Source organism: Labrus bergylta, chromosome 6, assembly GCF_963930695.1.
Source record: "Labrus bergylta chromosome 6, fLabBer1.1, whole genome shotgun sequence".
In the NCBI taxonomy this organism is placed as follows: domain Eukaryota; kingdom Metazoa; phylum Chordata; class Actinopteri; order Labriformes; family Labridae; genus Labrus; species Labrus bergylta.
The window spans coordinates 23,974,691-23,992,894 of record NC_089200.1 but is presented as its reverse complement, the minus strand read 5'-3'; the positions used below and the strand labels follow the sequence as shown (position 1 = coordinate 23,992,894).

Below are 18,204 nucleotides of genomic sequence, written 5' to 3'. Positions count from 1 at the left end.
CAAGGCAATTCAGAGTGCTTCATACACGACATGTAAGAAACAGAAACGTGAAAATAGAAATGTAAGAAGAGTAAATATGAAAGTATGTTTAAAAAAATATCCAACAGGAATACAGAAATAAGAAATTAAAATACAAAATATATAAATAACTTAAGGTTTATAACAGTGATGTTATCTGCTCTGAGCACCTTTCAGTGTTATATTACTCTAAGGTCCCTGACTACAGAGTCTTATCTTCTCGACGGACACAGATTCACCTGCTGGTCTTTCCTCATTGACATTGATTCAGACTCACAGTTTGCTCCGTCTGCGTTCGGGCACAGCCCTAAGGTGCCCTGGAAACCCACCTAGGGGTGCTGTGGTGGTGAAATCCCCCCACAGTCTTAACAATCCAACACTACAACAATTTGTTATGGAGAATTGTGTTCTGTCAATAATAATGAACTATAACTAATGAAGAAAGCTTCTTCCTTTTTGTTTTTATTTTTTTATTTTATTATGATACTTATTCAAACACTTTTATTGTTTTACACATTGAACACATACCAGAAATATTAGTAATAATAATGATAAATTGAGCTTTAAGTGTTTCAGAGTTGCATCAACTCTCTAATGTGAGAAATTGTTGTTTGTTGGTTTTTTAAATTGAATTCCTTCAATTGTTGATCATTATAAAACATTCTTCAGGAAACCTGTGATGGACGACTTTTAATTTTACATGTGATATGAAACATTGATTTATAAAAACATGAATGATAAATGGACTTGACCTTGTATAGTTATTTTCTTCTGACTACTCTTAAGTACTTTTACACCGCAGGTCACACCTACACATTCACACACTGATGGTAGAAGCTGCTGTAGTGAGACCATCAAAAATAACTAATCCCATTCATACACATTGACACACTGCCGACGAAGCAGCGGGAGCAACTTGGGGTTTAGTGTCTTTCCCAAGGACACATCAGACATGTAGCTGCAGGAGCTGGGGATCTAACCCCTGACCCTCCGGTTGAGAGACGACCGACTCTACCACTGATCCACAGCCGCCCATACCAGAATATAACTATACAAGCTCAAGTCCATTTACCATTTAAACATGCTAAGTACACAGCAATGACTGGGTGAGAGTGAATAAACAGTGCACACAGATAGTCTGTCAATGACCCATGAGGCTTAAGAAGAATTCATGACCAGATACAGAACATGACAGCTTTAACACATAGCTTGATCTGAGGCTGAAGATGCCCGTTGTGTGAAGCAGAATCATGAAACAGTATGAAAACGATGTGCTGTCATGTCTCCCCCGCGGCTTCAGTAATGTTGGAAGAGCTACGACGTACAGATAGAAAATCAGCTTTTCTAGCCCAGCAGGCTGCAGAGGTTGGCCAAGCCGCTCATTGCAGAGACAAAACTAGTCCAACAGCCATCTGTTGGTTTGTTTCATGTACAACAGTGATAATAAGGCTCTCTGCATGTATTGATACAGGACACTGGCCTTGATTGGCCATTCTTCTGAGCCCATCTCACAAATAGGCAGCTGCCATATGCTTTAGCTGCTATCATCATCACTCACTGTGTTCATTGAGGAGGAGAATCCCAAAGAGTGAAAGGAGCTGTCAACAATTATTCATATGAAATATTCACTCATGAGGAGAAGCCATCAGCACTGTGACCTTTACCTAAGAGGTAGGACAAAGGATGGTATCAAATCAAAGTGAACAGTAAGACAAACAGGCATCACATCATTTACAACCCACCATGCTTGAAATGTCAGTTAAATCAGTCTTTGTTGAACCATTGTGACAGGGTCTCACTGACACAACACCTGAGTTCTTTTAATTGTTGACTCTCGCATGTTCATCATATAGTATAATAGTTGTTTATGATCTTTATCTTTGTTTTAACTCCAAGCTATCCATCAATCCATCCAATGTTCATAACACTTTTTGCTGTTCATCGTGGTAGGGAAATTGGAACCCATCCCAGCTGTCATTGGGCGAGAGGCGGGGTTACACCCTGGACTGGTCACCAGTCAATCACAGGGCTGACATACAGAGACAGACAACCAGCCACATTCACACCTACGGGCAATTTAGAGTCACCAATCAACCTAACAAGCTTGTCTTTGTACTGTGGGAGGAAGCCGGAGTACCCGGAGAGAACTCACTCTACAAGGGGTGAACATGCAAACTCCACACAGAGAGGCCCCTGTCAGACTGGGATTCAAACCAGGAACTTTCTCACTGTGAGGCAACAGAGCTAACCACTGCATCACTGTGCAGCCAAACTCAATGTGTACTCATGGTTTAGTCATTTTCAATAGTTTTTATGATGATGGGGGGTAGGGTTAGGGTTATACATTTGTTACACTTGATATTATGTGATATTAAATTAGCAGAAAACTAAAGCTAATGAAGCCTTCAGAAAGAACCGACCTTTACTTCAAGGTGAGAAGGTGAAGGGGGGTAAAGATAATGAGAAGCTCTTTCCTTTCCTTAACATCCTGTGTTTACTCTGCAGTGTAGCTGCTCAATGACCAGTCAAGCAGATTTGTGGTTGCAAAGGCGCGCACACACACACACACACACACACAAAAGGTGACAGGTGGTGGTCATTTATCAGACTGACTATAATGAGAGCATTAATCCAAGCCACTGGAATGCATTCAGAAATACCCTGAGTCACCAAGGTTTCCCAGCAGGCTGGCTCTGCCACTCAGCCGTGCTGTGCTGTGCTGTGTGCATCTGTGTGTGTGTTTGTGTTGCCAAGTACACACTACTTCTTTACTGTCTCTACAGGTGAAGCCCAGTGATGCAACACTGACTCAGCATGTAAGGGAGATCTTGTTTCCATGGCACAGCGTGGTTGTCAGGGGTGATGGCACTCTGAGGCGAGTGAAGAGAGACTGGGTCATTCCACCTATCAACGTCCCCGAGAACTCACGAGGACAGTTCCCTGAGGACCTAGTCAGAGTAAGTACACACACACACACACACACACACTCACAAGTAGGCCTGTCTTACAGCAGGCGTGAGGACCCATCATTTATAAGCCCTAAAGATTACATCACAGTATTATTTTTTTCATTTTCAATGAACAAATAATACAGAAGCTAAAACACTGAAACTCAGCGTTTAAATGTAAGTTCAAACAGCAACAGTGCCGAGGTTGTTCTAATATATCAACAGTAAAAGGTAGATATTCTTCGTTAAATAAATTCAGGACAAGTCATGGACAAAGTAAACGGTCAAAACGTCTGGCAGAACGTTAGGTATATGGTGTCCATGCCATAGAACAGGTTTTTTATTTACAGTCTGAACGTATGATAGCTCTATTATGTGAAGTATGGACGATGTTAATAAGCACTAATAATTGAAAATAGGTTTGAGGTAACTAATACAACCTTGGTAACCTAATCATTTCTGTCATTGTGTATGAATTATATTGTACTCCTAATGTTCTATGAAAGCACACTCTGGTTGTCCTTGTAAAGCTATGAGCAGGTTTTGTGGTAGTGAATCAGTTAAGTGATGGTATTATATAAGGTAAATGTGTTTTTCTACCAGATATTATAAATGTCTGTTTAAATTAAGGTTTTAACAAAAAACATTCAACAGATGTCTCAACGGGGACAGTGAGACTTGATTCTTCTCATCCTCTGATTGATGCATGAAGAGTTTTGTTTTAAAGTACTGACAGGAGTCTGTTGTACTCTTAAACTCTGTAAGTAAGTCGTCACCCTTGCTGAGCACATCATTCAAACGGGACCCCTGATGATATTCTCTTTTCATCCACGCCTGTCATATTCCCTGGTTTAAATCCCATTCAATTGCTGAATTGTATCACCTCCTAAACTCATCTGAGCTCTGACATTGGCTGAAGGAAACACACCAGCTCCCCATCCAGAAATGTCCCAAGTCAATGAAAACAAACAAAAACATGAAAATGGAGTCAGAGGACAGGCTCTCTGCAGACACAGTAAAGTCTATATTTAAGTCTTTCGGAAAATGCTTCTGACTCTTAACTTTAAGCTGCATCTGTTGCTAACAATCTGACACATAACAGCTTTTTAAAGCTCAGCGACGAGGTGGTGGACCAGACAAACTCACAGACGGCTCCAAATGAGTGCTGAAGCACAAGGCCACAGAAGTCCCATTTCATCTTTTACATTGCTCACTGCAGAGATCCAGACTGACTCTGGAAGCTACATCACCTCACAAACAGTTTGTGTGGAGCTTCATGAAGTGGAGCAGCTGCACACAAGCCCCTCAGCACCATGTGCAATACTGAGCATCAGCTGGAGCGGTTTGAAACAAGCTGCGACTGAACTTTTGAACTCCTGGATACATGTTCTTTAACGTGTGAAATGAACCGTCACTAACAGTCCAATGATGTGGCTTTGGCAGAGGCTTTAACAATGGCATACATTAAATGGCATAGTACCAACTCTTTAAGTTTGTTTGAGGAGGGATGATGGTATGGTGCTGAGTTTGGGCTATGCTCAGGGACGGCTAGTATAAATGAGCTTGCAGGGCTTTCTTATTAAGATGAGAGAATTATTCTTCCAATAACTTACAAAAGACTATTTTAGTTTTTCAGACCCTAGAGTAGTTAATGAATCTTATCGTTAAAAGAAAAACACTCAATCTATCTCAGGGACTGTGTCCACAGACAGCGATTGAAGCACTTGAAGTATCTCAACTTCCTTTTCACAGCGCTTCTCACCAGCACTCATTGTTGCTAGGTTACGGAAGTTAACTTCTGCTTTCCTCGGAAGAGGAAGAGAAAATGTTTACCGACAAGCTAATGTATCCAAGTATAATTTACAAGACGTTTTTATCACAGCAGCACATACTGCAACACTACGGCAGCTTTAGGAGCAGTTCCTGCTTCCTTATGCAGCGGTCTTTGACGTAACATCCAATGTTTCCACGGTAACGATAAACCTGTCTGTCATGGCGTTTTTGTCATAGCAGCCACCACACAAAGACACGTCCCGTTATAAGAATAAAAATGAAGGATTCCTCTGGCTTTGATAAGTGTTGGAAATGTTTGAGGTAATATAAGAACTCGAAAACATCGGTTAAGTCCATTTTTAATAAATGGTGATATTTTAGTGTAAAAATTCTACATAATGCACCTTTAAACGTCAAACTTGTTGACTGAAATCATTCCTGTAGAATGACATGACAGTGTTTCGTCATGAAGCAGGACTATGAGTGCTATTATTTTTGACCTTGATTTGAAGTTGCAGCTTACATCTAAATATCCTCTGTCATTTATTGTGCTTTGTAAACATGGTTATGTGAGAGCCGTCTTTGGGGTGATGCCTTTCTCTGCTTTGTTTGTGATCAAATGGACAGTACGCAGGCTATTTATGGTGCACCAGGCACTGCATTTTATTTAGACTTCAGCTCCAATCAGACTTTCTTTAGTTATGTGGCTGGAGCCTCAAGTAGTGCTGTGTGTTGCCTGTGCAAGACCAAGTCATCCTGACAGACAAGACACATCCAGGTCACATTCAGAAGGTTAAGCTCCACTTAAATATCTTTTATTTTCACCTTTAAAAAACACCTCTGCTTACTGGGTTTTTCGTGTTCTAAAATACACTAACAGCTAACAGCCCAGACACACCAAGGAGAATGTTGGCGGTCAGTCCTAGTTAGACAGGTCGTGGCCCTAGTTTTTGCGGTGTGTCCCGCTCTGTTGCTACCCGTCAGCCCCCCGAGGCCTTTTTTTGCCCAATTCGACATGTTGAATCAACGTCGGTGGTTGGTGAGAGGAATCTCTCTGATTGGCTGTTTCATTTATCTCCAGCTCTCGACACAGGTTCATGAAAGCCCCTTGAGCATGCCGCTGTAGTATCTATGCTTTCACCCATTAGTGCGTTTTCTCCTTATTTGAAGCGTCCGCCTCTTCTTTTCTTTTTCTACCAAAAGAACAAGGGCTGACAACGCCAGCGACATTTTCAACTTTTTATCAGATATTATTCTGGATTAGTAGGCTACCTATAACACGAGTGGTGACCGACAGCGGTGTGAAAATGGTCTTCTCGTAACATAACAACGGACTACCGCCACCTGCTGGCATGGAGAGTTATCTCCTCTCACACATGTGCAGAACGTACGTGGTGGTCGGCCGTCAGCTGTAGTCTTTGCGGTGTGTTCTATTGCAACTTTTTGGCCAAGACGTGAGGCGACTTGAGGCGACTTGAGGCGGCCTTGGTCGCCACTAGTTATTTGCCATCTGCTTGGTGTGTCAGGGCCTTAACATTAGAGAAGCTTATTTCACACAGGATGTATACTTGTATATTTAGTCCAATCTCTGTCAGGTTTTACTCCCACTTTAACGGTTTCTCTACATCCGTCTTTTGCTTTTCCTGTTTATATTAAATTATGAATCTCTGGCTGACATTCCTATTCTGTCTGTGCTCTAGATCCGCTCGGACCGAGATAAGAACCGAATGCTGCGTTACAGTGTGACGGGCCCTGGAGCCGACCAGCCTCCTACTGGCATTTTCATCATCAACCCGATCTCAGGCCAGCTGTCTGTCACCAAGCCTCTAGACAGAGAGCACATCTCCAACTTCCATGTAAGTCTCCCTTCTCCTGAAATGCTGAACAGCAGAGCAAACTGATCGAGTCACTTCAGTTTTGGTTTGATTTTTTCCATGTCAATGTTCTTGATCCTCTCTTCATTCCTCAATGACTTACAAGTCTTGTACGCAAGTCAAACACACTTAGGGCCATAATTTGACCCCGTAAATCTAAAGTTCATGGCACAAAGTGGTGCGAGGTGTGTCCGACTTCACATTGGTGATTATGCAAAGAGGTTGGATTAAGTAGTGATTGATTATAAATAGATGTGTGAGTGGCGTAACATGAGAGTAAGATCTCAGGCAGGTTCTCCAACAGGCTAGAGCATTGGTATTTTATTTACTCAGTGGATTTCTTTCTTTATTCTTAAACATACCGAACTCCAGACGGTTCAGTTAACTTGTGCCCCTGAGAACACAGTCATTAGTTAACTTGCTATTTAAACAGTTAATTTGCTATTTAAACAACATGAGCTCTAGACGTTTAAATGACAACTTCCTCAGCAGGATGAAAGGAAAGACCTACGCTGCACGCCAAGAGGCTTTGCACTGGGCGTACGTTAGGTCTCAATGTTAGCTGAACCACAGAGGCCCTAAGGTCAGGAAGACTGGAAAATCATTTGTCACAAATGTATGCTAAAAGCTAAAATACACATTTGTTCACAGTAGAAAAAGAAAATCATGAAGTTAAAGAGTTTAGCACAGTCCAACGCCATTCTGTGGATTTGATTTAAAGAAAAGGTTGAACATGTTAAGAAATACTTCGAACTGTTTTCTAATAAGATCATGTGAGCTTGAGTCAGGAGATAACATGCTAGTTCGGATCTGTCCAAAGTTTAAAAATACACTGACCAACCCCTCTGGAGTTACTAATGGAGCGGTTATTTCCTGATTAGGTAATCCATATCTCTTTGTGCTTTAAACAGGGAGTAACGTGCCTCCCCTGACCTTAAAAAAAGAGGATAACATCTATCTATTACCGGTTACACCTTACCAACAGTTCAAGATGTCAACAAAAAATGTTGATATTCTTGGCTCCAAAGGCCCGTTTTGTCATGATTCCAGTAAAACCTGTGCTTCTCAGAAGTGAAACTCAGAATTCACTAGAACAGGGCGAGTATGTCACACTGTTGCCAAAACACCAGAATGAAACTTGGCTTTTGTTTTATCTCTGCAGGCAGGTTTCTGTACACAGATTTTTGGAGAGGAAACATTCTTCTTTGACTTTCACTTATGATGTTTAACACCAACAGAGTGGTCTCTATTGAATGATGTTTCACTGTTCCAAGGCGAAATAAACCCAATAGCACAACTCAGTTAAAAAAAAATCTAGCAGTCTTTACTTACAAAGGAAATACAAGTATACAAATCCAGGCAGGCAAACCGTGGAAGAGGTAAGACTGACTCAGAACTTCCACCAGATATGTGTGCATTTGGTGTCCGCTCCGGTCCGTTGCGGCTCTGTGCACCCTCGTCTGTCTACACCCATAGGCTGCGTTCTAGTGCGCAGCACGGAGAGCACAGCCGTCAGCTGGAGTGCCGGGACAAAGGAATTCTCACGGTAACTTTATAGATTCTCTCGCGACAGTGCAAGATAATAAGACTGTATAAAACAGTCATTGTTCCCAACCAATCAAAATAAAGTTTTTTATTCTGAAATTAAACCAGATGTTTTAATGTTGTTTCTGTGTCTGACTTCCCGTCTCGCTTGATCTTTTCTGTGCTAAATTGAAGCACCGTGGAAGCCTCAAACGCAGCGCGGCGGAGCCAGTGGAAGCACACACACTAAATAAAGTAAAAACCTATCAGCTCCGCTGCTGTAATGGAGCTGATACACATCTGGCTGAATTTAGGCTTGAGGCAAAATCTGATATCCAGACTTAAGTTAAAAAAAAAATCAACAAACTCACAAGACATAGAAACAGTAGAAAGCTACGAGTAAATACACTGAGACGTTCTCAGAAGTGAAAGTGAAACTGGTTAAATTGGGAGCTAATCAAACAATAGGGAACAGTGTACTGGGAATGAATAGGTGAGGAGGATCAATGCGCAGAGAGGCAGGCAGGTGGGAGCGGCCGGGACGTGACATGATGTGACTGATTGTATCAGAAGTTGGTCCACAACACATCTGTATCTTAAATAATGGTGTGAACAGTAATGTGACTGCACCTTTTTGCCTGATCATCTCATTGTAAGGATGTAGGTTATAAATAAAATGTGTTTTTTTTCAACTTTACCTGCTTATAATGTGTTTGAAGATGAATCATAACCTGGATTTAAACTAAATAAAATGCTTCTTAACTCCAGACCTAACCTTTATGCCGTCTATTTGCTGGAGATAAAGATAGAAGAACACGTCTTGAACTTTCTTCCTGCTTCACTTGATGGCTGAATCTGCTCAGCGCTGCCTCACCACCCTGGTTTTATGTCATCCTCTTGATTTTATTTTCATCTGTGCTGTCACTGTGCTGAGTATACTCTCTCTCTCTCTCTCTCTCTCACACGGAGATGAAGATGTTTTTTTTCTTCTTAAAGAAGACTTGGTGTTTGCTTACTATATCTAATACAGTCACATCCACCTCTGAGAGCAGAGTCTAACCTTTTGATCTGTAGGAATGCACACACGCATCACACGGGGGAGTGGAAATCTGGAGTCGCAGCAGGGTAATTTGCATTTAAGCTGTCTGATGAATATTCATGATATTGGACGTAGTTGTCAGAGCTGGGAGCGGGGATTGGCCATCATGTTTATTCATGAGGGAGTCTTTGGCTCTTTGAGAGCCCGATACAGATGCGTCATACTTTATAAAGGGATGGTTTATCGGGGCTTCAAGGCCAATCAATAGCTACTGTCAGCATTTCTGACCAATGTATGCTAAATAAATACATGCCTTAGGCTGGCTCTTTCAAGTCAACATCAAAGACGTAGTAAAAATGATGTCGCCAGTTTCATAGTTTAAGTTTTAGAATTGTAAAAACTGTACATGTTTTGCTTCTAAACATGTTTATTACCTTATTTGAAGCTTTCATGTCCTGATCCTGTATGCAACAAGTCATTAAAGATTTTTCAGTGCAGAGTTGACACGACTGCAGGTGTATCTTTTTTCACGTGCCTGAGTTGTTGAATGAGGAGCACTGGAAAATGAATCACATGCTCTGAAAAAGCATGAAAGTTCAGCCTATAATATTAAATCTATGCTGCAAATCCATCATCAAATCGAATGTGTTTGTCATACCTGAAGTAGTACAGCTTTCACTCATAGTGGGTTAGGGTTACTCATAGTAACAAAGATCGGGATACAGTACTAGTGTCATCAACTATGGCGGCTGTGGCTCAGTGGTAGAGTCGGTCGTCCCTCGATCCCCAGCTCCTGTAGACACATGGTCAATCTGTCCTTGGGCAAGACTCTTAACCCCAAGTTGCTCCCCCTGCTTCATCAGTTGCGTATGAATGGATGAAGTCATACTGATGGGACTCTTTACACAGCAGCCTCTACCATCAGTGTGAATGTGTAGGTGTGACCTGCGGTGTAAAAGTGCTGAGTTGGCAGAAGATTACAAAAGATTCAAGCTCAGGTCCATTTAGTGTGTGACAGAATGCCTGCAAAGTGACTTCCAATTCCCCCAGTGCTACGTTGTGTTTAATGCGAACGTAAACAGGGATAGTTAACATAGCTCATATTAGCTTTAATCCACATGTGAGCATTCACTCCTCTAACATGCAATCCCTTGAGCAGTGAAAAGAAACTGTCCCCCGAGCTGATTATAGCACCACAGATGATCAAGCATGAGATCACACGAAATGGCCTGACATCAACCCATACCACTGAAACTGATAGGAAGTGTGTGTGTGTGTGTGTGTTTGTGTACAGTTACGAGCCCACGCTGTGGACCTAAACGGGAATCAGGTAGAGAACCCCATCGACATCGTCATCAACGTCATCGACCAGAACGACAACAGACCAGAGTTCACACACACGATCTTCAACGGCTCTGTACCCGAGGGTTCCAAGCCTGGTAACAACACACACACATACACACTCAGACACACACGCTTGTAACTTGTGAATTTCCCCGCTCCTCATTGATATATATCTGTGTTGACTGGTTATGTGTTTCCCTGCAGGATCCTTTGTGATGACAGTGACATCAGTGGACAAGGATGATCCAAAAACTGCCAATGGGATGCTGCGATATAAGATCCTGTCCCAGAATCCCCAGAGCCCCTCCTCCAACATGTTCACAATTAACAACAGGACTGGTGACATCATCACAGTGGCAGCAGGCCTCGATCGTGAGGTCTGTGTTCGTGTGTGTGTGTGTGTGTGTGTGTGTGTGTGTGCGTGAAGGGAAGGGAAGGGCATTTTGTAAGGCTCATCAATAAACCCATATGGAGCAGCTGCTTCCTCGCCTGTGGATGTCTCTGCCTCCTGCAGTGATTCTTGCAGAACAAAAACGGCTTCCAGATTTTTTTTCTATATATATTTTTAAATCAGTAGATGCTACAGATATTCCTCATTTCTCAAGACATGATATCTATAAGTCTAAGTTGAACGCTTCTTCCTTTTTCCGAACAGCTCTACGTGATTCATATCTACACTTGTTTTATTAAAATTAGTTGTTAATATTATGGAACATTTCACGTGCCTAATCTTGATACACAATTTGAAAACATGCATGAATATTCATTAAGCATAGTTCATATATTTAAATTCTGGTTTAAGACAACAGCTGTGGATCAGTGTGGTAGAGTCGTCGTCTTTCATTCCCAGTTCGATCCCCAGCTCCTGCATCAACATGTACGATGTGTCCTTGTGCAAGACACTTAACCCTGAGTTGCTCCCGCTGATTGGCGGCAGCGTGTGAATGTGTATGAATGGGATTAGTTAATACTGATGGTCACTTTACATAGCAGCCACTGCCTTCAGTGTGTGAATGTGTGACCTGAGGTGTAAAAGCGCTTTGTGTAGTCGGAAGACTAGTAAAGTCCATACAAGCTCAAGTCCATTTACCATTTGCTAACATTATTTCCAAAATCAAGAAGAAACTTTTCACTAAAATTGTAGTTACTACAGTTTTGTTTAAAAATAGGACGACATTGTCGATGTAGTTAAGGATATCCATGTATTCAATAGAAAGGCTTCAGGTACAGTGTAACTTTGTTTGTAATTTTTTTCATGTGCTGGGATTTATACTGTTTTGCTGTTAAAGGTATAAAGGTTATTAAAATGTGTTAATGTAGTAGTCATGTGCTCTCTGAACACACCTGTAGATCAGCACTGATCGACTCGTACACTTTATTGGTAGAGCTTCATTCAGGTCTGCTCTACATACTGAGATACTGTGTGTTTAGATTTAATATGTCATACAATGATCCATCAAGCTGAAACAATTGTATTCTAGTGACAGTGTACTTGAACTACATCTTATAATATTTACTGTATTACATATTCCCTGTACTTGAACCTCTTTATTTCTGTCCGTTTCTAGAAAGTCACCCAGTACACCCTGATCATCCAGGCCACGGACATGGAGGGAAACCCCACATATGGCCTGTCCAACACCGCCACCACTGTCATCAGAATCACCGATGTCAACGACAATCCCCCAGAGTTCACGACAGACACGGTAGGTCCGCTCAGAGCTTTTTTTTACAAATCGAACGGTTCCCAAACTGCATGCGACTCTCGCTGTTCCTCTACACAGGACTGAAGCTCTTCACATTTGATTGGTAACGGCAGATGGTAAAGGAGTGATAAACCAATGAAATGGAAGATGTGTTTGCCTTCCTCAGTAAAGTGGAAATGCTTTGACAGACGGGAGCGGACTTGTGGGAAATGTGGTCTTTATTTCGGGAAACAAAAGCACTTTGTGTGAGACGGAGCCCATTGTCTCCTCCTTCGTCTCGTTTTTCACATTCCCTATATGAAGGTATCGATGTTACATCTGCAGTGGAATATTAGTTTTGAAAACACTGTTTCTTTGTCGTCCTCTTTCAGTTCTTCGGAGAGGTTTATGAAAACAGGGTGAATGTGATCGTCACTAACCTCACAGTGACGGATAAAGACCAGCCTCACACTCCAGCCTGGAGCGCTGTGTACCGCATCATCGCTGGAGACCCCACTGGACGCTTCTCCATCCCCACTGACCCCACCACTAACGAAGGCCTGCTCACTGTGGTCAAGGTGGGAACTGGTCTCCATTACACACACACATACACACACACTCAGAAATGGACATATGAAGGTGTATCTGCCTGAAGCAAAGATTATTTAGTATTGCACTTGTTTGATGCTGATTCCTCTCTGATGTACAAATCTTTCTATTTAAATACCATTTGGTTTCTAGTCTTCTCCTTAAATATCTCGTCCTTCAGGGGCGTTCAGAGAAGCAGGCTCTACTGCACCTGTCTGTTAAAAGGTGTTTAATTCTGGGAACTGAGAGCGCTGAAATAATTGAGATTGTTCCCTTTCCTGGGGTTGCTGTGGTTGCCATGGCAAGCTGCCGTCATCAACAATCCCTCACTGTCTGAAAGCATCTCTGAGGTTTCAGTGCTGGTCCGTTGGGATAGCTGTTCTCTTTGTTGAGAACATCAGGCACATTTTAAAGATAAAAAACTGTTCTACAAAATCTGCATGTCAAGCAGCTTAAATGGCTCTCTTTCTATTTCATCTAATGAATGTCCAAACCGGCCTCTTCTACAAAGCTTTTTTTCTAGTCAATATCCATTCAGCGAATAATCAGCTGGGGGAGAAAAGGTAGCTGGATGACTTTTCAACATGAACGTAATAAATAACGGGAAGGTTTGTCTGCAGAGCATTGTTCCTCACAGGGCTGCCGATTCACAGCCCAGACTTTACAATGAGTCAGAAAATTATGAAGAAAAGAGAATGTGCTAAAAAACGTTTTAAAGGAGGTGTTCGCACGTCCAACTACAACATTAAGTAGGTGTGTAGGACAGACTAGACCTTCACAGCCCGGCCCCACTATACGCAACAGTTTTTAACCCCCCATTCACTTTGTATTAAATATGTCACGCTAGTAGGGCAAAGGATTATGAGATGCTTGGCGAGCAGGAGAAGGCACGAGACTCGAGAAAGGGGATGTGACGAAAGCTGAACTTCGAAGTTGTGTGCGATGCAAGCAGCAAGATCCGCCATTTGATTGGATATCTTGGATTCTCCCGGGGTTTCACAGGAAAGACTATTTTCCCCTGAATTCAAACACTGAAGCTTCAGTGTCAGCGACAGGGCAACCTGCGTGAGCATCAACTCTAGAGAGGAGGGGGCGGGGGTGACGGCTCTCTCCAATGTTTTCAGTCTGGACTGCAGTACCCATTTTAAACACTAGGTGTTAAGAGTTACATATGTCTCCTTGTACTGCTACAGCAGCGTTGACTTTCCAACAATGTGGGACGTTGATGTAAAAAGATGGTTTTCAGTTTGCTTTATGAAGAGTACAAATGAGGAAAAATGCATAAAACTATAATTCTTTTGAGAGCAAAAGTTTAATCTGGATCTTTAAAATAGGCTGAAAAAATTCAGGTCAGCTCTCTTACATTAATGCCCATTTTGGATTTATAAACCAGCTCGTTTTAATGTATCACTTTATTTTATATAGCTAAGCTCCTAAGAACAGTCAGAATAAACTTTAATGCAACTCAGGACCTTGACTAATCTGATGAACATATAAATCCAACGTGCTCCAGAAGCATCCAGTGTTTTCTGTCATTTTCATCCTTTCCCTCCCCTCCTCTTTCCAGCCTATAGATTTTGAGCTGACACGTTCCTTCATGCTGACGGTGGAGGCAGAGAATGAAGTCCCGCTGGTCCGCGGCATCCACCTGCCTCGTCAGTCCACAGCGACCGTCTCCGTACGAATCCTAGACCTCAACGAGAGTCCAGAGTTCAGCCCGAACCCCAAATCCATTAAGCTTGAGGAGGGTCTGCCTGCCGGGTCTCTGCTCACCACGTTCACTGCCCAAGACCCAGACCGCTTCATGAGACAAACTATTCGGTAAGAACGCCCCCCTGCTTGGTACCCAGAACCTCATTTTGTGACGGTAAAGACCTTCAGTATCCTCATAATGTAAAGGTACACTTTAAAATGATGAGCAGGTAGAAGCAAAGGGCTAATTGTGTCTCTAAATGTATTTTATAAGAAGGACCTTTGAATATCTGATGGCCTTCTCATCGTTTAAATCAGCTTTGCATTTATTTGAATACATTGTGAAGACACTGTCAGAGACTGTCATTGAAAAGGCTGAGACTGAGGACAAATGAGCTCATTAGTATGTATTTAATGCAACCTTGGACTCAGTTACAATACTGGTTTTATCTTTTTCTTTAATTCACATCCTCATGTAGCTGAAATACTGTGATTCCATTAGAGGCAGTGATTGCAGAAAGCTCTTCTCTGACGACGGGAGTTGTTAAATGGACTTGAGCTTGTAGAGTTCTTTTCTAGTCTTCTGACTACTCAAAGCGCTTTTACACCGCAGGTCACACCTAAACATTCACTGACTAATCCCATGCATACACATTCATACGCCGCCGACAAAGCAGCGGGAGCAATTCGGGATTAAGTGTCTTGCCCAGGGTCTTATCCTTTTAATTTCTAAAATGTACTAGTTTCCTTGTCATAAAGGCAACAAAAGTTAGCCATAAACTCAGCCTCATTATGATAACAAGATATGATCCATTTCAATGTGGGCTATGAAGCATTGATGTCAGAGACATGAAATAATTAAAAAAATGTGTACAAAGTGCACATTTATCAGATTTCATCCCTCCTGATGAAACATAGATGGTAGCGCTGGATTCTTCACATGCAAAGGGACACATTGTAGTGGAGCAAATAAAAAGAAAAGGGAGCTCACAGAGAACTTCAAACGCTAATTACTTCAACTGTGCTCTGCTCACCAACCACCAAGTGAAGAGAGGGTTGGTTCTTGGACTTTATAATCATTGTTTGAAAGTTTTGCCTGCAGGTTTTTAAAACAATTCATACCGCCGACAATTAGTTCTGTTAGAAAATGTTGGCACGATGTGTCACACACTCTTTATTAAGTATATGAACATGATAGGAGTGGCCAATAGGAGGTGGAGTGACTTTTCTATACTGTGACTGCTGCATGGTGCATAGAGTGCATATTTTCAGGATTTCATATGTGAAAACAGCTATACATAAAGAGAGAGACGTCCGCTGGTACATCACTCCTGTAAACAAATGCAGTGATTTATGTGCAACGTCTTGAGCTTAACATGAACTAGACTTTTGCCACTATTTTAAGTTTAGTGCATCCGGTTGATGTTGGTTTCTCTCAGAACCACCTTGGTTTTTGAGCCATTTTGATTTGATGTCATTCTGCAACGTATTCAAAATCCGATGCAAAAATCCAACAGGCTTTTTTCGAAAGACCCCATGGCGAAGGTAACTTCCAGGTTAGTCTACAAAAATAAGTCATTTGGGTTCCTTTCTATGATGGATAAACAACTTTCGACTATTGATTGATTAAAAAAAAATCTTTTTAAGTATCAAAGAAAACACTCAAGGACCCTTCAAGTTGAATATCTACCCAGTAAAGAACATGTAGGACTCGTGCATTTTTTATCTAATGACCATGTTCAAGAGCCCAATGTAATTTGTTCAGTAGGGTGAAAATGTTCTTTCACATTACAGTAAGTAAGAGCGTCATGCTGTTCTCAGTTGCTGCCCTATTTTGAGACAAAAGCTGATAAGACTGGCATCTTGTCTGGAGGAAATGTACATCTTTTCAGATATCCTGCAGCGCCGACGTAACAACCCGAGTGCAGAAAGCCTGCAGGACTGCAGCTTCTTGTCCCCATCCTTCTTTTCTTTTACATCCCACTATTTGTTTCTAAATGTGGTGCTGAAGTCTTTGTAGCCTAGCAACAGCCAATGGTGGACGCAGACAGTGCTCACAAAAACACACGAGCACACACAAACACATACACAGAGAAAAAGGAAGAGTATTGTTCACTATAGAGTGGGCCATAGAGAGCATTTGGTTTTATGATTGTTATTTCTTTGTTGCTTTTTTTATTTTGCAGTCGGTGCTGCTCCTACATTTATTCATAACTGTGCCTTTCTACTTCTTATCCAACCAATTAGAAATATACAAAATGTTCAATCTTCTCTATTAATAGGTAGAAGTTCTGCTCTCCTTTATGTAAAGCTGTGCTGTCTCTGTCAGTTTATTGACATCATTTCTCAAATGTTTGTCCCTTTTTTTCCAACATGAATGTTGCTGTTGTGTCGTTTTGCAGCAATGCAGATGAATGAGCCGATTCTTTCAGATAAATACGTTTCATCAGCAGGAGACAGGACATCCTCATCCTCCATTTAGATTATGGTTTGTTTCCAAGTCTAGAAAACAAACATATTAAATTCCACTGAATACATCGTTGGAGATAGTTTTCAGTTCCAGTTAGAGTAAATGAATGAGTTAGGGTTGCTTCATCCGAGTGCTGCAGCCTGCATGTATCAGCTCAGCAGTCGCTGCTTGGCCTGTTGCCAGATAAGCAGATAAAGGAGCCTTTCTGTGTTGGATTCTTACACTGTTTTTTTCTCTCTCACTGAATCCAGGTACTCCAAGATGTATGACCCTGCCAACTGGCTGGAAATCGACCCGGTTAATGGTCGGATTTCCACCATCGCCATCCTTGACCGAGAGTCTCCCTACGTCAAGAACAACCTTTACAACGTTACCTTCATGGCTTCTGATAACGGTGAGACACACGCGAGGGCAGTGCTGGTGTCCTGCAGTAACCCCCGTCCTCATACCACATAGAGAGGGGGCTTGTGTTCACAGTGCCTCGATGCTCTTTCAGTAATTGCTGTTTCACAGTGGACTCAATAATCTGACTGCTGTAGTACTCTTAGTACTCTCTTCACTTCAAGTAGTGAAATCAACAGCAGCAAAGATTCAGGAGGATTTACAGAACGCGTAATAAATAATTATCCGAGCTGGTACGCTTACACAGTCATGTTACACTGCCGTGTTTCTGTACTCTGTAGATCAGGGGTGGGCAACATGCGGCCCCCCTCCTCACTCATTGAGGCCCTCAAGTCAACTTCAAATATCAAAGAAACATGACAGAATCTGCCTTGAAGGATTTTAACCTGAGGTGCCGGTACAACACCACAGAGGCTAAATTGATTGGAATATAAAATATATTCATTTTTTATGTTAACCTTATTTACCCGTAAATGTTTTTTTCTTTGCAAGAAATCAAATGACAAAGTGTCCTAAATTGGGAAAAAAATAAATTTGTCACACCCTGATACCTGGATTTCAGATCATCAATGTAAGTAATCCTTATGGTCATTGAAATTAAGTTCCCAACATTAAGTTGTCCCTGAAATGCTGTGTCAGTGACATACATAATGTCTCAGATAGGAACATGTCAGGTTCATGTCTCTGGAAAAATAAAGTTCTAACTTCACTGATTGGTAAGAGGCAGACTGTTTGCTGCAGACAACAGAGAGTACTGTCCACATTTTATTACATTTTAATACTTTATCCAATAATCAAATGTCCGTGATGAGGGAGACGGTGAGATAACAGAGACAGACTTTGGGCA

General features: G+C 41.8%; 1 protein-coding gene across 1 annotated transcript in view; it reads left to right on the top strand.

The window, feature by feature from the left end:
- Positions 1 to 18,204, top strand: part of LOC109993403 (cadherin-2) — an 81,742-nt gene that overhangs the window by 41,188 nt on the left and 22,350 nt on the right. The window contains exons 4-11 of the mRNA XM_020646359.3: positions 2,802 to 2,975; positions 6,440 to 6,595; positions 10,471 to 10,615; positions 10,725 to 10,897; positions 12,089 to 12,226; positions 12,598 to 12,783; positions 14,361 to 14,614; positions 17,207 to 17,349. Coding sequence (XP_020502015.1) covers positions 2,802 to 2,975; positions 6,440 to 6,595; positions 10,471 to 10,615; positions 10,725 to 10,897; positions 12,089 to 12,226; positions 12,598 to 12,783; positions 14,361 to 14,614; positions 17,207 to 17,349 — 1,369 coding nt within the window. The remainder of the gene's footprint in view (positions 1 to 2,801; positions 2,976 to 6,439; positions 6,596 to 10,470; positions 10,616 to 10,724; positions 10,898 to 12,088; positions 12,227 to 12,597; positions 12,784 to 14,360; positions 14,615 to 17,206; positions 17,350 to 18,204) is intronic.